The sequence below is a fragment of the Sminthopsis crassicaudata genome, chromosome 2, assembly GCF_048593235.1.
Source record: "Sminthopsis crassicaudata isolate SCR6 chromosome 2, ASM4859323v1, whole genome shotgun sequence".
Lineage (NCBI taxonomy): Eukaryota > Metazoa > Chordata > Mammalia > Dasyuromorphia > Dasyuridae > Sminthopsis > Sminthopsis crassicaudata.
The window spans coordinates 151,194,413-151,217,220 of record NC_133618.1 but is presented as its reverse complement, the minus strand read 5'-3'; the positions used below and the strand labels follow the sequence as shown (position 1 = coordinate 151,217,220).

Sequence of the window (22,808 nt, the reverse complement as noted above, 5' to 3'; positions counted from 1 at the left end):
AAAAGGTCATTTTGGATTTGCTTGGACAGGATATATCTACTGCTTAAGATAACTGTAATGGACAATGAAGAATGAACTACTTAACTTCTTTGCATCCACTTTCTTTATTAAGAAAAATGATTTTCAGATTCAGGAAGACAAGTGATTAACAGGGTACTGAAACCAAGATAAGTAAAAGAATGATAAGATAGCACCCATTTGCCCTATATGAGCTCAAGCACCTAGCCAGGATGAATTCCATTCTAGGAGACTGACAAACCAGTGGGCTTTATTGATGAGCCACTAACTTATCAGCTCTGATCAATTCCAGAAAATAAAACAGATGATATTCTGACATGACATATTCAGGACTCTTCTCTCCTCATCCCCCAGCCATGATTAGAAGAGGATTATTAGTCAGAATAATCCTGGCTCTTCATTTAGTACCTGTGTGATCCAAGTCAAGTCACTGAAGCTCACTGTAGCTGTTTTCCTATCTGTCTAAAATGAGGTGTTTAGTCTAGATAACTTCCAAAGTCTATAGTCCTTTAACTAAGGATGTGATAATAACTGAGGCATATGGTTTCATAGAAAAGAGTCAAGCCAAAATGAACTCATTTCTTTATTTGACATACTGGTCATAAGTGGTATAAACTATATACCATTTAGTTGGATTTTAATAAAGGATTCAACAGCATCTCTTAAGACAATATCAAGACTGAGAGGAAGGATTCTGGGAAGATGGCAGAATAGATCAGAAAATTTCAAGCTTTACAGATTTCTCCCACAAATCAAATAGCACAAACACAGAAGACCAGTGAAAAACAAGTAAGACTTGGGGCAGAACAGGGGTCTTTCTGGGACAGCTCAAGAAGACCTGAAGAAAGGCTCCAGGACTGAGAATTAACAGGTGTATGAAGTGAAAACATCTCCAGTCTAGAGTCACAGAAACAGCTCTAGGGCTAGCTGGATTGGAGGAAGCTACAGCTTGGACCACAGGAACTTTCCTGACAGAGTGTGCTGTAGTGACAGTCCTGGGTGAGAAGGAACCAGCACATCTGGGATAAGAGCAGAAGCAATGGGAGAGGAACCCCGCTGGCTGTGGGCACTTACAAGAGGGAAGTTTTTGGTTTGGGGTTCCAGATCAGAGGGGAGAGCTAAAGTGCAGCCAGAGTTACCATACTTCCCACCCCAGAATTAAATTCTCAAAAAAAAAAAAAAAAGAAAAAAAAAAAAAAGAACATGCAAAGGAGAAAAAACCCAACTACAGAAACTAACTATGGGAATAAGGAATTACTAATTAAGATTGTCATCAGTTTTATATATATATATACATACACACACACATACATACATATATGTATGTATATGCAAATACATGTATGTGTGTCTGTGGATATGTGTATATCTGCATATAGGTGTGTGTATGTATACAGATATGTGTGTATACACATACATGTATGTGTATATACACACACACACATACACATGTATACACACATGTTTGGGAGTGGGAATATATATATATATCTTGTGCTTAGTTATAGCCTGCTTGGAAGGAGAGGGAAAATGGAAGAGGAGAAAAAGAATAAAGTAAAAACTGCACAGCAGAGAACAAATGAATAACCTTACTAGGAACCAAAGAAAAGATGGACAGTCATAAATATAATGTCTTCTACAATTAAGTATGCTTTCTTCACATGTTACATATTCTGAATCCTCCCTGATGTTCTGCTGGCCACATGGCAATGTTTTAGTTTTCTTTCCTTTTTCTATATTTCTTTTCTATTTTGTTTTTCTTATTGTGTAGTTTTAAATAAATGATAAAAAAAAAATAAGACCGAGGATCTGTGAACTAGATGACAGTACAGTTAGACGAAGCTGGAATCAACAGGAAGATCCAAAGAATGATAATTAATTAGGACTCATATCAAGTGGGAGGGATTTTTCTAGTGAGGGCTACAGTCCATTTTTATCTTTGGTTCTGTTCCATTTAACATTTGCATCAACAACACAGTTATGCTGGATGGACTTACTATAAGTGTGAAGGTTTTTTTTGTTTTTTGTTTACTGGATATAAAGTATATCCAGTATATACTGGATGCAAGAACTAGACCCTCCCAAAAATCTCACAAGCTGAAATAATAACCAAATTTAGGAATATTTAATTAATATAAGTATGAAGTTTTAGACTTTAATTTGCAGTTTAATTTTGTAAATTAAAAAAAAAAACCTGCAGAACTAGCTTGATTGAAAAAAATGGCCCATTGTTATAAAAATAATTAAAGCAGCACTTATACTGGTAGCAAAGAACTGGAAATTAAGGAGCTAGGTTTGCATAAACTGGGGAATAGATGATCAAATTATAGTATAGAATGCTGGAACATGATTGTAAGTGATGAAGGAGACTTTTGGTTTTTTTCATACATATTTTAATAGTGGTTTTACTTTTTTTTAATTTTTCAAAAGAAGAAGGCAAAAATCTTTTTTTTTTTTTTTTTTTTTTTTTTTTTTTTTTTTTTAACTAGAGGCTTAGTAGATTTTAAGAGAAATTTAAGCTAAAAGTACCAAAAATGCCAATGAACATCATGCTACATTAAACTATCTAAAATCCTGGATGGACATGTTCACACCATACCTTAAATACTATGTTCAGTTCCAGATGTCATATTTTAGGAAGGATATTTACCTACCAGAAAATATCCAGAGGATGGGTAAGGAACTTGAGGTCATACCACACAAGGAAGAGATTTAGAGGTGGTTAGCCTCAAGAGAAGATTTAGGGGGAACTAGATAGCTGCCAACAAGTATCATGTTTAAGAGATATTAGAATTTTTTTTTCCCTAGAAGGCAGAACTAGGAGGAAGGGGTAGAAATGGCAATGAGGTAGACCTAAGTGTGGTGCAAGGAAAACCTTCCTAACAACTAGAATTATTCAAAAACAGTATGTGCCGCCTCAACAGGTAATAGGTTCCTGTCTTACTTTAAAATAGAGAAACTATACTTGAAAGTAGCAAATTTAGGGAGGGGGGAGAGGAATACTTGGATGTTTAGAAGACTTCTAATTTAATGAACCCAAAGTATGATATGGCACCAAAAGACATAATATAATATTGATCTGGTTTAGATCCTCTTTCATTGTTACAAATACAAAAAGATACTTCCTTATGACCCTTGTAAAAATACCAACTGCTTTGAAATAAGCATAGAAATATCAAGAAAATAAGTTATCTAAAAACAGATTAGTCTTATGCTTCAAAAGATCTGTAATTTTGTATGAATACTTCCTCAAACTGAGCAGATGATAACTCTTTAATAAGCTTTTTACCTAAGTGTTGTGCCCCTAACCAACAAAATTCATGACCCAACATTCTCTAATGAGCTCTTGCCAGGTAATTATAATTGGTAGATTACGATTACTACAAAATTATTAATATAAAAATGTAATCATCCATCTAATTTCCAATCTAAATTGAAAGTAAATGTTGAAGTAAAATTTTAGAAGAATAATAGTAACAATAAACCTTATAAATAGCTAGCATTTACACAGTACCTATTATGTGCCAGATACTATGTTTAGAGCTTTATAATTTTGATCTCATTTGATCCTCACAACAATCCTTGAGAGGCTACTATTATCTCCATTTTATAATTGAGGAAGTTGAGACAAACAATGGCTATATGACTTGTCCAAAGTTACTCTGCCAGTAAGTATTTGAGGTTGAATTTGAACTCTGGTCTCCCTGACTCAGTACTCTATCTATCAAGCTACTCAGCTGCTCCTTAAAGACACTTATATTGCAATAATGATAATGATACAAGGCTGATAACATCTTGCCTCAACTACATCTTAGCTGACTTCAAAAATCTTAGGTAAACATTTTTTAAATAATCAGAATTTTTCAATCTTGCTTAAAAATCTCAAATAATTACATATTATGTGAAATATGTTCTATATCTTAACCCAAAATATCTTATTTATTTTCTTTTTTTTTTTTCTTTTAACACATACCTATACACACCCAACATCCTGCCTCCATCCCTACAAAATGTAAAATAATTGTTACAGAGTTAAAGGGACATGCATTTGCATCCTAACAAATAGTATACTTCTCCCACTTGTTTTTACAAAAACTATTATACTTACAATACTATTAGAAGAAGTAGGTACAGCTGTTCCATTGGAAACAGTTTTTGAAGCTCTTAACTTTATGCCTTCAGCTGTAATAGAAGAAAAACTATATATAAAATTCTATAAAAAGAGATAGCCTTTTTAAAAGCTACATATGTATTAACTCAAAAAAGAACTAAAAGAGTTACACACACACACACATACACACATACATACTGTTTCAAAGAAGGACATTTTATCTCTCTAAACTATTTAATTTAGCCTGTGGTTATACTATAAAATCCCTGAGGTCTTAACTCTCCAGTACAGGTCTAAATATGACATAAAGTAACACAAGGGTTCAGTTGACCATGTGTGAACTAGTTTTAGATGCTTCTCTAATACTATGTCACTAGCAGAGTAACATGATTAGTTTCATTTAGTAACATTCTTTGCATCTTTTAGTAAACTCATGCTTTCTAAGTTGCCAGTTTCAAAAAATTTAAATGCCCTTTTCATGATTCCTTCTACCAGTCAATCTCCAGTAATCTAAAGTTTAAACATAACTATATATTTTTAATTTTAAAAAGAATCAACAATGCCCAAAGTATTCTGAGCATGATGTTCAAGAATCAAAGCAAATCTTCATAGGTGCATTCTTCAACATTTTTGTTAGATAAAATGTAGATATTTGTTATATGTGGGAGGTAGAAAGCTAGCATGAATTATTAACAATTTGTTCAGAACATCATTGTTGTTGATCTTCCTATCACCTGAATCTAGCACAAGACCTTGTACCTAATAGGGACACCAAGTTACACATAATAAATGTATGTTGAACTGAAATGACTTGAACAAAAATCTTATTATTTCTGAACAGTCACTGATCTAAACAGAGATTCAACTAATATATTATACATGGAATTGGCTTTACACATAGTTAAAGTTGAGCTATACTATATTTCAGTCTACTGATTCCTGAAACCCTACTACTCAGGGTTTCATTTGACTTAGTAAAACAATTTTATTTCCAAGTATACTCTTAAAAATACATGTACCTAAAAAGCAACAACAGAAGATGACCTACACTTCTTGGTAGAGAGATAGTGGAAGTTGTAATAGAAGCTATTAAATACGATTGTTGGTTATTCTTTTTTCTTAGCTAGAGGGTGAGGTGCTTGAGAGTGGCGGAGTGGGAGGGAGGTTGATACTGCAAAGCTAAGCATCAATAAAACAACAAAACAACACAAACAGTCCCCAGCAGGGTGTTAAAACCTTAAGTTTAAGACTTTAAAGCTTAGTGTAAATTATTTAATACAATCAATTTCATTCCTGACCCACACACAGAAAAACTTTTTTCTTACTTTCAATACTGCCCACATTCTACTTCACTATTAGACACAACTACAAGATCTTGAGAACTACCATTTTAGATTGGCTAAACTATATTTTTCCTAATATTTTTAGTCATCTATAGGGCAAAATGAAGACAGAAAAACATACAGAGAAACGAATAAGAATATCTACCAGGAAAAAAAGCATTATTAAAATTTAAAAATCAAATTAAGGATAATAGGACAAAAAAAGAATAAATTATATAGCTTTTCTCATGGTACTTTTTAAAAAACTACTTAAATCAGTATTTTAATAAGAGCAAGAACAGAAAAAGCTAAAGAGTAAATATTAATAGATATTATTGACAATATAAACTTTACAGCAAATGACTGGCAAAAGCAACAAAATCCATAAATAGAAAGTAGAAAGTAACTTTATTTTGATGGTTACTAGGATATAAGTAGCACTGAGAAGGAAAATGCCCAAAAAATCACAATGTAAAGTTTTAAGGAATAAGACCTAGAAAGAAAAATGACTTACATCACTGAGTAATTTGTATAAAACAATGGCTAATCCAGAGGTTAATAAATGCTGCTGGTAACCTCTGAAAAAAATTCTATCTAGAAAAATATTCTGGACAAATTTTAAATAATATACCAATTAATTTAATTCAATAAGTGTCTTAAAAAATCACAAAATTAATACTTACCTAAATTTTCAGATACCACTGTAAATTCTTCAATTTCATCATCTGAATCATCTATTAAGGGTGTAAAGGCATATCTATGCCAAAACAAACAAACAAAACACCAAAATGCAATTTGAGAACTGTGATTTTATTAGTTTAAATCTATTCAAAATATTTTCTTTAAACTGTTCTTAGCCTAAAAGACCCTAAGACTTTAAGAAAAGCTTCTTTTTTTTTTTTAATCACTAATATAAAACATTAGAATGACCTTACAAGCTACTAGAAAGTATTGTCTTGTTCAGATTTATCCAAAAATCTGCTCTAAAAAAGCACAGATAACTAAAAAGGAATTAAAAATTAATTTGTTGATTTAAGAAATCAGGTCCTGGACTATTAGGTTTTTGGTATTTTGGATTGAGAATGCCTAGGAAACAATAGTTTAAAACCATTACTTTTCAATTGGGGGGAAAAAGGGTTTATGAGCTTTTTCATATTTAGCTGCCATAATAACACAAACTTCTTCAACTTGCTTCTGTCACATAAGAGAAGCAGAAAATTTGTGAACTCTGGTGCTAGAGTTAACAGTATTAACTTTTTTAGATAATTAGAAATACCAAAAAAGCAAACTAAAACATTCCATGGAAAGAAAAAAAAAAAAAAAGCTATTTACAGACATCAAAGATCACCCAATCTAACTGCCTTACTTTATAAATTAGAAAACTAAAATTCAGTAAATTAGTTACAGGGCAAAGACTAGAACTGAGGCCTCTTAGAACTCAACATCTAGTGGTCTTTTTCCTATACTATCTACACTTAATTATCCCGAGTAGTCTAGGAATGATAACTAAATCCTCTATGGACAAAACAACAGTTATAGTTAAGAGCTAAGCAACTCAGGGATGCTTCAATAATGACTCAAAGTATCTTTCACATAGGAAACACTGAACTGAATCAAAGCTAGAAGTAAAGGACAAAGCTAACCATGACTCAGGTAAATCAACATTTCTAAATGTCAATATTATAAAATCAAGATAACAAGCACAAAGAAAAATGGAGTTAATAAAAAGTTAAAAGACTGGTAGAAAGATACTAAAATGTTATCTTAGGTATTTGTTCCTTTAAAAAATTCTTTTAAACCAATTCCAATTTGTAGAGATATTCCCTAATTGATAAATGGTCTTTCCATATGAACAAGCGGTTTGCAAGGGAAGAAATCCAGCTACCTAAAGACATGTGAAAAAAAATGCTTCAAATCACTAAATGCAAATGCACTACTTCTTACTCATAAGATTAGCAAAGGTGACAAAAAAAGGAAAATGACAAACTTTGGGGGGAAGGCCTGAGGAATGCATTATCAATGAAGCTGTGAATTGGTCTAACCATTCTGGAAAGCAATTTGTAACTATGCTCTTAAATCACTTAAGGTGATAACCTTTTGGCCCAGCTACTAGATCTATGCCCCCTAAAAAATCAAAGCACCATATGTACAAAAATATTTATAGCAGCAATTTTCATTGTGCTAAAGAATGACTATAAATTGGAGAATGGCTAAAGAAATTGTGATATATGAATATTATTGTATAGTGTAAAAAAAACATGAAGAGGTGACTTTAGAGAAAATTGGGAAAACCTGTATTAACTGAAGCAGAATGAAGTAAACAGAAGCAGTATAACATATAAAATAAAATAATATTCTGAAAGCAAACAAACTTTGAAATCCTTAACAACAAACACAATGACTAATCTCTATTCCAGAGGCTATCCAGATAATAAAAAATGGCACCCATTTCCTGACAAAATGGTAAATTGATTCAAATGCTGAACGATGCATGTATTTTTGGACAGGGCCAATTTACAAATTTGTTTTTGCTTGACTATGTATATTTCTTTCAAGGGTTTCATTTTTTTCTTTCATTTTTTTCCAATGAGGTAGGGGGGTAGTATGAAAGAGAAAAAATAAGATTATTAATTTAAAAAAATAAAATTTAATTTAAAAAGTAGAAGAGCAGAAGGAAAAATGAGACAAAGTTTTAAATATGAGCATTATGGCACAGTATGTTTTGTTGGATTATGCATATTGGTTAAAAAGATTTGTTTTTTGTTTTTTAATTACAGCTTAATGGAAGGGAAAAAATAAATACTTGTTAAATGAAAAATCAAATTTTAAAAAAGTGATGTAACAACAAATATCAACGCAATTAAGATAAAAATGTTAAAGTCAACAAAAGATTTTCTACTGTTTTGTATTGTTAATTATTTTTCCTCATTTAAAAAAAAGTATGCTTTTCTCAGATGCTCTTCAATGTTAATACACAGCTAGCTTAATCAGACTACTTCCAGTAGCATATTGTAGTCTTGTGTTTTTGCTATTGTTTTTCATTCAATACTATTTTATTTTTCCAACTATATATAAAGATAATTTTCCATATTCACTTTTGTAAGATTGTGAGTTCCATTTTTTTTCTTTCTCTCCCCCTTTCTTCCTCCCTCTCCCCACATAGGATAGCAAGTAATCTTTTATTAATCATTATTATACAATCATTTTAAACATATTTCCATATTAATCATGTTTTGAAAGAAAAATTGTAACATAAGGGAAAAGCCACGGGAAAAAAGGAAACAAAAAAAAGGTACATATAGTATGCTTCAATCACATTCAGTCTTCATTATTCTTTCTCTGAATGCAGATGGCATTTCCAACCCAATTATTGGAATTGTCTGGGATCAATGTATTGCTGTTAGAGCTAAAACAATCATAGTTGATCATTATATAATCTTGCTGTTACTGTGTACAGTGTTCTCTTGGTTCTACTCTCTTCACTCAGTATCAGTTCATGTAAATCTTTCTAAGCTTTAAGTTTTGGGGAGATGAATAAACCCCTTTTGGTAGCAGTCTCTGCTAAAAATGAAAATAATGAAGTGACAGTGAAAGTTATTTTTCTGAAGGCAAATACATAATTTTCCCCTACTATATAAAGAATATGGTCTTATAAAACATTTACACCACTTTTGCACACTTCAAATACCTTTGATTATTTGCTGATGGTCTCCATAAAAACATTATTACTAGAAGAATCAGAGAAAAAAGGAATCTCCAAAATGCATCATCAACCCAGAGTTCCATCCAATCCTATACCAAGGAAGGTTCAAAAACACAAGCAACTTAATTCATTAGGAAATTAAATTTACTTATAAAAGAAATTGGTTAATATTTTTCTGTTATCAGTGTATGCCATACAAACAAAAAACTAGAGGCTTATCTATTATAGTGTAGGTTAGTCCAGAATGATTTGCTCAAGATGAAATAGAGAATGTCAATTTATAAACTGGGTTTATATCAAACAACAAATATTTTATTAAACATTCATTATCTGCCAGACACTGTGCTAAGTGCTGGGGATTTAAAAAAAAAAAAAAAAAAAAAAAAAAAAAAAAAAAAAAGAGAGAGGCAAAAGGCAGTCTCTACTCTCAAAGAGCTCACAAGCCAATAAGGAAGGCAACATACAAACAAATATATACAAAAAGCCTACATATCAATAGAAAATAATTAACAGAAGGAAAGTACTGGAATTAAGAGGAACTGGGAAAGGCTTTCTATTAAAAGATGGGGCTTTACTTGGAAGCCATAGGAAGTCAATGAATAGAGCTGAGAACAGAAAACATTCAGGCTTGAGAGAGAACCAGAATAAATGTCTTCTTCATGGAACACTAGGAGGCTAGTCACCAAATGTGATAAAGAGTAAGATATAAGAAGAGTGAAAAGGGAGAAGAGTGCCAGTAGCAAAAGACTGGATACAGGAGGTAAGTAACAGCTTGGAGTCAAAGCCGGCTCCTACATTGTGAGCCTGAGGGTAATAATAATAATGTAATAAGAGGGAAGCGTTGGGGGAGGGAGGACCGAGAGGGAAGATAATTCTGATTTGGACATACTAAGTTTAAGACGTCTGGTGAATATTCAATTCAAGATGTTTGAAAGACAACAGAAGATAGAAGATTGGAGGTCAGCAGAGAGACTGAGGTAGGATAGGTAGATCTGAGAATTATTAGCACAAAAATGATAATTAAATCTATAGAAGTTGATGAGATCACCAAGTCTCAGAATAGTACAGAAGGGAAAGAAAAGAGGACCCAGGACAGAACTCTGAAGGATCTAAATTATAGGGACATGACCTAAAAATACATTTAATTTATATCTAAGGTAGCCTTATCATTTATCAAGATTCGATCCTTAAGACAAAATTTCTAATGCAAACCTTTTTTTTTCCCCCCAGATAGTCTAGCTTCAATGTTTGAGAATTAAGCAAGAAGGGATGTGGGGGAAGATTGAAGAGTAACTGGAATAACAGGTCTGCAATTTGCTGGTAGTTGTGCGACTCTAAAAAAGTCACTTAATTCTCAGTTTTCTCATCTATATATTGAAAATGATAAAACTACCAATACCAACTGCACAGGTTTCTTGTCAGGATGAAAAGAAAAAATGTACATAAGGCATTATTTCTATAGTTGTAATAATCACTATAAGCCTTGGGTTTGGGAGAAGTGAGTAGAATTCTGGACATGAAGTCAGGAAGATCTGAGTTCAAATTTAACCTCATACATTTACTGCATCACCTATGGCAGGTTGCTTACTTTATCAGTCTCAAATAGATAATATTTGTATAGTGTTTTAGAAACTTTAAAGGACTATGTAAATGCTGGCTATCATTATCAGAAGTAATAATAGGAATAATCCTTGGAACAATCTTAAAATTCCACAAAATTTTAAATGAAAATACACAAACCTAGAGTATAGAGAAGAGGTAAATAATTTCAAAAAGATTAGCTCTGCTAATGAGCTATGGTTAAAAGAGAGGAATGAGAAAATCTGAACTTCCCAACTTTATTCAGAGTATATAAAAATTCTTATTAAGTGACTTTCTTTCTTAATTCCAACAAGTTGCATTGTCTGTATAAATGTGCATTCTCTTTGTAGAAGGAAGAGAAAGGAAGGAGGAAGAGGGAAGGAGAGAAGAAGGAATTGAGGAAGGATTTATAACGTGCCTACTTCATGCCAAAAATTATGCTAGGTACTTTAAAAACTGATCTCACTATCAGAAGCTATTATAATCTCCATTTAACAGTTGAGGAGATTGAGGCAGGCAGAATTTAAGTGATTTGTTTAGGATCACAAAGCTAGTAAGCATTTGTCTAATAAAGGTAAGGAAATCTGATTTCCCCAACTCCAAGCCCAGTGTGTAATATTCTAGGCTACCTAGCTTCTACAGGAACAATTTTGACTATCTTCATAGCCCCAGGCACAGTGTTTATTAAATATTTGTTGAACTGAATAACCTGAAAACATTTAAACTGCAAGGTTAAGGATTCATTAAGCCACAATCAGTAAAATCATGTTTTTTAAAGCTCCAGTCAAAAATATACATGCTCCTTTGAATAATATAATTAGGCATTGATATTTAGTGAATGTCTATAAGGTGCATGAAAACTCTACTAAATGCATGCTAGACAATTAAAATTAGGTCTGACTTCTTAAAAAAATTTTAATGTAGAAGAAGGGGGGAAAAGATTTCATATTACTCTATATTAAAGAAGGAAATCACAATCATTAAAGAAAAATGAAAAGATATAAGGATAAGAAGAGTGAAAAACGTCTTTTCTATGGCTCACTTCAAAGCAAAAATTACTAGTTCTTTTGGATCAAACTGCTTAAATTAAAATGCCATTCTACAAAGAAATTACTACATGCATTTAAATAAATGTGATTCTTAAAAATTAATTTATAATTTTGTAATATTGTGCTTAAATAGAATTATACTTACAGACTGACATTCTGCTAATCTAAACTTTTTAGTTGTCCATATCATAAATACTATAGAAGCTGAAACAAAGAAAAGTTATTTTTAAAAGAATGATCAATACTAAAAAAAAAAAAAAAAAAAAAATCAGCAAAATAACATAATTAAATAACTTACCCAATATAGCAAAAATCAGAGTATTTGTGAAATGTCTGTAGAGTGAAAATTTCACTGTGTTCTTTCTTAGTTTTAGGGTTTTCATTGTTTGTGCCAAACTTACAAATATGTACACATACATATTAAGGAAAGTAATTTTCTTGATATAGGGGAAAGAAGATATATAAGCCACAATTCAAATTCTACTTGTAGTCCATTCTAATATAATTCCAAATTAAAGTAACAATATCAAACACTAAAAAAAAAGTAGGAAATGTCATTAAAGCTATTAATGCTCTCTCAACTCTCCTTTTCTCACATGTTAATGTACAACTCAGTTCTGTCTTTATAAATGAACATTCTTAAAGATATGAAATGAATAAAGTTTAAAACCACATTCTTAAATGTTTTGTACTTTGTCTATTTTTACTTCATTTTTCTTTTTTTGTAGTATTTTATTTTTCCAAATACATGTAAAGATAGCTTTTAAATTCATTTTTGAAAGATTTTGAGTTCCATTTTTTTTCTCCCTCTCCTCTTCCCCTCCCCCAGACAGCAATCAATCTGACATAGATTAAACATGTTCAGTTTTTCTAGATATATTTCCATATTTATTATGCTGCAGAAGAAAAATCAAAATATTGCCTCTCCCATATTCTATTCTACTCTTAAAACTAATGTTTAAAATTTTAAAGATCCAACATATTTCCAAGGCAAGAATGAATATCAATTAAGCTTTGCTTGTACGTGCCAATCAAATATATATTAAGTATATAAGCCATCCAATATAACATCTCCCAGCATATCTTAGACTTTCTAAACACATATAGTAGAAGTACTGACCAAACATCTCAAAATAGTCTACGAATTAAAAGGGCATATGACGGGCCAAAGAATATAAGAAGAGAAGTAATTTAATTCAAATTAGAAAAAGTATTTTTCATTAAGCAGTTGTGGTATATAGGCAAAATTTAAGACTATTCAAAAATCAAGTGAAAGGAAAAAAATAAGCTGGTGCAACAAACAGAAACAAAATAATAATGATGCTATTAACATGCTAGCTGTAGTTAGAAAAGGATATCCACCAGCATAAGCCAGAATCAAGCAAAGCCAAAGGAATGCTGGCCAGAGGAACAAGATCAGATTCTTTTGCCTGCATCAAAAAAGTCAAAAATGCGGAGTCACAAATATATATAGATATAGATGCTAAAATCATTAATTTGACTTTTTTCAGACTAGACTGACTTGTCTTCCTGCCTAGTTACTATGCAAATTAACTCAGACTCAGGTACACTGAATTATGTTTCCCCCCCCAAATAGTTTTAACTCTTTGTTGTTGTTGTCATGGCCCCATTTGAAGTTTGTTTGGCAAAGATAACTGGAGTTGCCATTTCCTTCACCAGCCCATTTTGCAAATGAGGGAACTAAGACAAACAGAGTTAAGTGACTTGCCCAGGGTCACACAATTCCTAAACATCTGAGGCTGGATTTGAGCTAAGAAAGATGTCTTCCTTTTTTTAACTTCAGGCCTGGTATTCTGGGCACTATGGCACCACCTATCGGCCACATCTGGAACTACTCACTAGTATACCTTGTAGTCCATAATCATGTAGAAGATTCATTAGTTCTCTACAATGGTACAAGAAAATATTCTTTTCCATTAAGGGAAAGTATAACCTTAATATTTGACAATTTTAGAAATCCAGGCTCATAATATGGATTTTGCTGCCATTTATTTAATAATTTGAAACATTTACATCTTATAACCATTCTTTTCATTTTTATAACCATCTGTGTGATATAAATGTACACATTAGGTTGTTTTTTTTTCCTTTGATAATCATTAGAAGAAATAATCTGAGCGAACTAGATATTTGAGCCAGTAAGTTTAACACCTTGCTTTCAGAAATGGGGGGATATTTATGTTTTGTATGATAGTAGTACGTAATCCTGTCTAAAATATGTTTTAATAACTGTAGTAACTTTAGTAACAGTTACAATTACAGTTATCAGAATTTTTGCTCCAAGTTTTCTCACAAAATACATTAAAATTAGTTTCCCTATTAGAACTACCTTAAAGGAAGTTTTTTTTTTTAAGTTTCTATAATTTATACCTGTAAAATTTTTCGTAAGAAAAAGACCATATATAAATATCCTTTGTAGGTCTATTGCTTAGTTTTTCCCTAAAGACCTAGTTCAACTTTTAGAGCCCTGAGGATTGTATATATGTATTACATAAAGACTTGGCAGATTCCAGAAAAAAAATAAGAAGTTTTAGAACAAAAGTATGTTAAGAAGAAATGAAAAGCTTAAAGATTTGTTAAATAAAGCCAAAGCAGCAAGATTTATTTGAAAAAGATTTTTGTTTTCAAAGATTCTACAAATGCTCACATTTTTTCTCCTTTCTATATAAAGCTGACTAACTTCTAGTTAATGACGTTATGCCAGCTTATGATTCCATAGTATCCAGGGATCAAAGGACCTGTCTGAAAAAATTTCTACTGAAGTGAAATGCTATAAATACATCTAATATTTTTAGATAAAAGAAATAATAAAATTAAAGTAAGTTAATCAATCACACTGACAGCTGAAAAGATTTCCTTTTGATATGAAAAAAAGATCTAATAACAGTATTAATAAAAAAAATCAATATATTTACTATCTCTCACTTATGAAAGTTTCACTCCAGCTTCCTCTTTATAAAGAAGCTTTGGATTCTACATGAGTAGGCCTATCCATATCTTTGCTTCAATCACTGAAGCACATATAACTCCACTGATGAAAGTATATCTTTTACCAATAGCTTGCTAAGATTTAGCAGAGTTATGGCTCAAAAATTCATCATCCTTCAGACAACTTGGTCATGAATTTTTCTGCACTATGCCTGAGTAATCCTTGGATGACACATAGAAGATCATGGAACCCATATTCAAAGTCTTTTCTGTGTGTTAGACCCTGCTAACTGTTGATGTCTGCTGGCACAGACTTTAATACCTCAGATCATTTCCATGACATAATGAGACATCATAGAAAGAATTTAGATAAAAGAAAATAATAGCCCATATTTATCATAATTTTTTTAATTTGTAAAGCTCTAAAAGCTCAGTGAAAAGTCTTAAATTTTTTCTGAGACAAAGAGGAGGGACTTGGGAGAGATTTGCAAACAAAATCTTCAGCCAAAAAACTCTTAAAAATTCTAATTCCTTAAAACTCAAGAACCATTTATGAAATACAGAAATGTAACATTAATGATTCAAAAATTTAAATTATTTTCTAAAAAAGCCAGAAAATACAGGGATAACTTGATATAAAAAGATAGTTAATACACACGTGTGACTCCCTATCTGGTACTTGGAAACAGATTATGACTAAATGTAAATTTCATATTGGCAAGAAACATTAAAGAAAATCAAATGAAAAGAAATAAATACATGTTCAGGAAATTATTTATTCTGGGAATTCTGTTATATCCCAGAATTTTTTTGAAATAGAAAGACCTTTACAATTCTTTTAACCCAGCTCTCTAATTTTAGAAAGCATACAGGCTCATTAGCTTGGTCAAGATCACACAATTTGTGACAGAGGGACCATAGAAGCCAAATCTCCTTTTCACAAAAACTGTTTTCACTATTCACAGTCACTGATTTCACTCAAGAAGGAGACTCAGGATAACCTACTATAGTATAATCTTCTGTCTCCACATCTGTTTGATAATTTTACATTTAAAATTTTTCAGGTAAGGAATTTATACTTTTCCTTATTAATCTCTTTGTCAGAAACCTCTTCATACCCTTAAAATTAAATCTTTCTACCCACTGACTCCCCTCTCAGAGCTAAACAGCTTTATTCTTTCTACTATATTCAGCTGGAAAAACATCCTATCACTATTGAAATTCCTTCCAAGTTCTAAATTTGCCAATTTAGATTCATTTTTATGATCATTAGTTGTCATATTCTCCCCTCATTAATTTTCACAAAAAGATAACACAGTAAAGGATATGAACCACGCAAAAATGGAGTCAATGATTGCTAAAATAATGTCACAAATGAGAACAGCTACATGGCTAGAACCCTAAAAAAAAAATTTAAAAAAAAATGGAAAAGTCACATGTAACACAGAACAATATAAATTACCATTCTAACCTGGAGGGTGAGAGGGGAAATGAAAAGGAGTAAAACCAATCTCACATCTGACTTTCACAGAACAAGGGATACATTTAAGAGATTCTCATTTTAGTCCCTAGCAGCAACGGCAAGGAAGCATACAGAATGAGTATCAGGAGTCTTCTTGACATGTGGAAAAGATCACACTCTCTCCTCCAGAAGAGGAAACTGAGATCCCTAAATAAAGACAAGGTGATTTACCTGAGGTTAAAGTTAGCAGCAGAGGCAGAATTTGAGCTCAGGTCTTCTGATCCCAAATCTAGAGTGCCCTCTACTACACAATCTGTTCATTCTCAGTAGCAAATAATCTCTAATTTTGTAATCATTGTGATTGTAATTATATTAGTCAGTTCTTTGTCCTAAGTATTTATATTATAAATTAAAATTTTTATGTAATCCCAATTTCTCATTTCAACCAAAATTTTAATTTCTACCCCAGAACACACCTTTGGATAGAAAACTGACAAATTAAAAAAAAACAAAAAACAAAAAACAGCTTATTACATATTCTTGCTTAGCAATTTTTGGAAGTTTACATCTAAAAGAAATATTCAAAATGAAAATTTTGAAATGAAAATATGAGAAATACATAAATACTATATAAACTGAATGATTATTCCTTGAATGGACTATATTTTTTAATTAAAATTTCATCAGAAATATAATACATTAATATCCTAATGTGCAGAGGGCAATTATTTCATCACTGTAATCTCATTCCCTGAAATTCTTTTCTATGGCTTCTTATAAATGTCCCATTGAGGATCTCTCCAATAAGGTGTTTAAAAAAAAAACAAAAACCAAAAAAACCCACTAAGTACTACTTCTACAGACTTGATCACTATTCCCAATTCTACCTCATAACTTGATCACATCCTTTTCCTACGATGAACTTCATGAACAATCTTTTATGCCATTTTTCCTTGCAAATCATAACTATAAAGCAGCAAGTAAAAACTAATCTCTTCCAAATATACTGACTTAGAAACCCACAAATTAATATTATCTGTGTTGTATTCTATTTTATTTATTTTATTAAATATTCCCAAATTACATTTAAAGTGGGGCTTGGGAGTTCTGTGGCCTGCCTAAAAATTTTTATTACCCTGCTATAAAGGACCTGAATTCAAACTTTGCCCTCCAAATTTACTATTACGTGACTATCGGCCAATCATAACTTCTCTGGACCTTAGTTTCTTCATCTATACAATGGGGATAATATCTCAAAGACTAATCTCAGAATTACCATGAGAATCAAAGAAGAAAATAGATAAGACATTTGCCAATCTTAAAACTATGCAATTTGTTCAGTAGTTTCGGACATGTCCAATTCTTCAAATCTCATTTCAGATTTTCTTGGTAAAGATATTGGACTATTTTATTATTTCCTTTTCTAGCTTATTTTTACAGATGAGGAAATTGCAACAAACAGCATTAAAGGATTTACTTAAGGTCACATAGCTAGTAAGTATATGAGGCCAATGTTGAACTCAGGAAGATGACTCTTCCTGACTCCAGGCCTGCAACTTTGTGCACTAAACCATCTAGCTGTCCTAAATTCTATATATGTCATTATTAATATGTGGACATATACACATAAACACATACACCCCTGAATTTTCCCTAACCATAAAAAATGTAAATGAATATACTGAAATTTAAAAGGGTAAGCACTTAGACTCTTACATGGCTAACTAAAAGTAGTCTATATAAACAAGGAAGCAGAGATGAAGAAAAAATGTTTATGTATATCTACTGAAACAGATATCATAAAAGTAAAAGATAAGAAGAAACAATAAAGATGCCTAGAAGTTCACAGGAGACAGAGTCAAAAAAAAAAAAAAAAAAAAAGCCCACAATAAAACCAATGACTTCATATGCTTATGCAGGTGAGGTGGGTAGGTGGTACAGTGGACAATGTATTGGACCTAGAGTCAGGAAGACCCGAGTCCAGCCTAAGACACTTACCACCCATGTGATGCTGGACAGATTACTTACATTCTATCAACTCTGGTTTCCTTATCTATAAAATGGAGATAATAGTAATACCTACTTCTCAGGGTTATTGTGAAGCTTAAATGAAATAATATTTGTAAAACACTTTACAAACTTTAAAGTACAATATAAATACTAGCTATTAATGTTATTTTGTATTCAATTTGTGGGTATCTTTAGGGCTTAGCACAAAGAAGACAATTTGACACCATAGATATCCCTCACTCACAGTTAAAATAAATACATGAGAATATGGCTCTGAAAGTATGGACCATATTCAAAGGAAGAAGAAAGTTAAAGGGGAAACCAGGGAGGTGCAGAGTAGCACTATAGATTTAAAGATGTATTTAGTCAATTGAGAAATGGCTGAGTAAATTATGGAATATGAATGTAATGAATGTATAAGTCTACAAGAAATGATGAGCAGTTCTATGAGCTCTCTTAATGATAATTTCATTCAAAATTGGAAAGAGTCAGCAAAGAAAATAAGTCTTTTGCTGATTCTCATCAATAAGGAAGAACTCATTTCTGACTGGGAATTATTGGGGAGAATGTGGTCACTTCATCTTAAAACTTGTGATAGAGAAAAGATAGAGAGTATCTGTTAAGAATCAGTCTAAGAAGAACTAGTCATTAAAGAATTTATTTATAGTAGGTACTATGGAAACAAACACAAAAGGAAAATAATTCCTATATTCAGGAATTCACATTCTACTAATAAGGTAAAGAAACTCAAGAATAAAACACTAAAGAAATAAAGGGGAAAAAAGCAATTCTGATCAGGAGGAAAGAGGGGTAATTATATAGCACCCACAGTAGATGCAAAAGGAACTAACCACCAAATAACATAATAAAAAAAAAAAACTATATAGATGATGGAAATCAGGGCAGACAATTGAAGATAAACACAAAAAGTATGGCACAGTGAGAATGTCAGGAAAATTAGAATTCAGATAAACTGAACAACTAAAATGCCTATCTTTCCTCTATCAAGAAGAATGCTGTTTCAGAAAGAAAACAGGAGGCATTTCCTGACACACTCTTTCCTCCTAAAACGACCACTTATGTACTTCCATATGTAGATGTTGTATTCTCAGGAGAAGAAAAGCTCCTTAAGCTCAAGTTATCTCTGTGGTCCTAAAGACCCTAAAGAAAATAAGTCTTTTTCTCCTCATTCTCACCAATAAGGAAGAACTCGTTTCTGATTGGGAATTATTGGGGAGATTGTGGTCACTTTATCTTAAATGGATAGATGGATGGATGGATGACCGAATGAATGATAAGGAACTGATTAAGCAAGTAACATGTGCCAGGCACCTGCACAGAAGAGCTACTTGTGTCCTGATTATATTGAAAGGTCCTAGGGCCCTCGTTGCATGGGAGGTACTCAGTAATCAGCAAATGTGATTAAAGGACTATTTGCTTTTTAGTTATCTTTGCTGAAAAGGCAGAGTTGCCACAGGACTGATGAAGTACAATACTGTCTTTTTTTTTTTTTTTTTTAAGAAACCTGCGCATTAAAATTACAAGTCTCAGAGATGACTGCTATTCCTAGCCAAATTCTAGACTATATCAAAGATATGGCTACTGAACATGTAGAAAACAAAGTAATGCACCCAAAAAAGATTTGCACCCAAGAAGGCTTCATCAAGAAGAATATGCCATGTTATTCTTTTTTTTTTCCCCTGAGGCAACTGGGATTAAGTGACTTGCCCAGGGTCACAGTTAGGAAGTGTTAAGTGTCTGAGACCACATTTGAACTCAGGTCCTGCTGACTTCAGGGCTAATGCTCTATCCACTGCACCACCTAGCTGCCCCCATGTTATTCCTTTTGCAGAAGAATTACTATGTTGGCATATCAGGGAATGCTAGAGACATAATTTACTGATTTTTTGCAAAGCCTCTAGCAAAGTCTATCACATTCTTATAAATAAATGTGGGCATGGTGGTAACAATGAAGCAGACACAAGACTAGTTAAACAGTTATATCTAAATATACTTATTGGGGGTTCCAGTTCAATGTCAACTTGGAAAGAGATAGCTAGTGAAGTAGTTGTCCCTGTACTATTCAACATTCTTATCAATGATCTTTAATAAAGAAATTAATAACATGTTTATTAAATGTAAAGAATACACAAAGATTTTGATAGGCTTGAACCCTGGGTTATATCTAAAAAGATGAAATTTAACAAGTATAAATGTATAATTCATCTACAAAAGATCTAGCACAGCTCATACGCCATCAGTTAAAACTGCTTAAAAAAAAAGTATATTTTAATGTTCAAAACTAATCAAATGCATACAAAAGAATATTCAGATTGTCCATTTGGTTAATAATTTGCAAGGCTGCATGAGAAAACCAAGTACCCAGACTGCACAATGTCCATTCTGAAGAGAATACCCTAATTCTTAAATTTTCTTTTAAAAAGCAAAAATTCAATATTCCTTCTTCAATATTCAATATTCCTACTTAATTTTGAAACGATAATAAAAATCAATTGAAAATTGTTGTACTACTTTCAATTCATATGCAATTTTTTAAAGTAATAAGTCAGATAAGCTTTCCAATTGCTTTTGGTCAAAAAGCACGGTAAAAGTTTCACAGCAAAGAAAAGTAGAACAAAAGGATATGGGATGTTTCAGATATACATCAAATGTGTAGAGAATTTGTGCATACAAAAACTTTCAGAGTAAATTATGTTCTACATTAATAAGTACTTTATCCTGCTCCTCATATGCTCAGGAAAAATAATAATAATTACTTAAAATGAAAATATCACATAAACAGAAAGGTCAAGGTAATCCAAAGGAAACTTTTTGTAAATGTATGCAATTAAAAATACATAAAAAGAATACTAGACTATGTAAATTCATTTCTAGAGAAACTCACCAAAAGGTTTGACAAAATAAAACAGGTCTTAAAAATAATTTTTTAAAAAATAGCCATTTTTTACCCCAATAATTCTCATAATGCCTTCAACAGCTGCAAAAATGAAGTAAAGAGCACCCAGTCCGATCACTCGATGCATAACTGTTCCTAAACGGGGTCTGAATCAATGAAAAGAGAAAAACAAAGCATGAGTAAGGTAAAATACAACCAAAGAAAACATTCTGGTTACAATAATCATACAGAAGCAGTTCACATTTTTTTTTCTTCCTTTTTTCTTCCTGCAGTTAGTTATCTTTTTCAGCAACAGACAGCAATCAGGTCTTTGAAATTGAGACCCAGGGAATTAAAGAAGCAAAAGGAAATCATTTATGCAGATTAGATCTAGAGACTGAGGAAGCAGTACCTAAAACTGACCAAAAAATAGACTGACTGCAACAAAGTATCTGTGCTTTTTAAAAAGTACTGTTCAGAATACATCAATGAAAATTAAAAGAATGCATGGCTATCTGCAGATGAGGGGCTACGATTCTAGTGTTAAGTAGAAGTAGGCCTGGTAATTTTTTTTTGAAGACCATCAGTAGGATTCATGATGTAAACTGGGCCTGAGGTAACTTTATAGATGAGAAACTTAAGGTTAAGATGAAGCCCATGGTTACACAGGTTGGTAAGTGGTAGAGTGTGAATTCAAATCAAATGCCTTTTGATTTCACATCCAGCTTTCTTTCCTCTGTATCAGACTCTTTTCTCACTTCTAGGCCAGAAATAACCTCAGAGATCAGCCAGGTTCAATGCCTTCATTTTAAAAACAAGGAAACATAGTCTGTCCCTATGAGAACGCTCCAGTTCCTGGCTCACAGTAAGTACTTAATGCTTTTGAATTGACTTGCACGGGTAGTAAAGCGGCAGAGGCAAGTTTTGAACCCCTAATCCAGTCCTCTTTCTATTCTTTTGCCTCCTCTTTTTAGGAGAATCAAAAGCAAAAAGGAAAGAGGGAAAAAACATTTTTATAAGATCAATTCATTTTTCACATTCACATCTAAGACAACATCTAAAGGCCACAGTTCCACATTCCTATGGCAGACATGCTTCCCACCGAGCAATCTGGAGAACTTCACTGCCCTCATAAGGATATAGTACTCATCAGAAAGGAAGAGGCAGGGAGAAAACCTAGGAAATGTTGAAGTGCCATAGTTTAAAAATATACACAGAAAGTTATCTTGTTATAACTATATGGTTACATTTAGCTATAGAAATTTATCTCAGCAAACTGCAGAAATTGTGGGGGAAAAAAAAGGGGGGGATTGATTTTTAGTATACCCCAAGCAAGACACAAGAATTGGGAGCAGAGTAAATTTAAAACATTAAGTCCTTCACTAGAACAATGGCATTTTGAGAAAATTCAAACAAATTGTAAAAGCAGAATTAAATTCAATTACCCTGAGCCAACAAATTTAATGGTACTGATATTTTCAGGATACTCGACATCTATCCATCAGAACTATGAAATTAATTAATAAATTAATAAAGTAAATTTCTGTTTTGCAAACTATCCAAATTCATTTTAAGAAAAAAAAATAGGTAATAATGAAATCCAAAATAGTACAGTACTCACACTTAGAACTCAGAAGACATAATTTCGATAGAGATTTTGATAACCTGGAACCAAATTAATGTGGAACCCTAAATAACTAAAATTCC

At 32.1% G+C, this 22,808-nt stretch overlaps 1 protein-coding gene across 2 annotated transcripts in view; it reads right to left on the bottom strand.

The window, feature by feature from the left end:
- TMEM87B (transmembrane protein 87B) overlaps positions 1–22,808 on the bottom strand; it is a 43,913-nt gene that overhangs the window by 3,021 nt on the left and 18,084 nt on the right. Inside the window, exons 10-16 of one of the 2 annotated variants that reach the window (XM_074287690.1) lie at positions 21,175–21,268; positions 16,063–16,133; positions 12,083–12,192; positions 11,930–11,988; positions 9,140–9,243; positions 6,135–6,208; positions 4,127–4,200 (exon numbers count right to left, since the gene is read on the bottom strand). In XM_074287690.1, coding sequence (XP_074143791.1) covers positions 4,127–4,200; positions 6,135–6,208; positions 9,140–9,243; positions 11,930–11,988; positions 12,083–12,192; positions 16,063–16,133; positions 21,175–21,268 — 586 coding nt within the window. Of the gene's footprint in view, positions 1–4,126; positions 4,201–6,134; positions 6,209–9,139; positions 9,244–11,929; positions 11,989–12,082; positions 12,193–13,142; positions 13,215–16,062; positions 16,134–21,174; positions 21,269–22,808 lie in introns of both variants that reach the window. The other variant, XM_074287688.1, reaches the window with a different exon arrangement.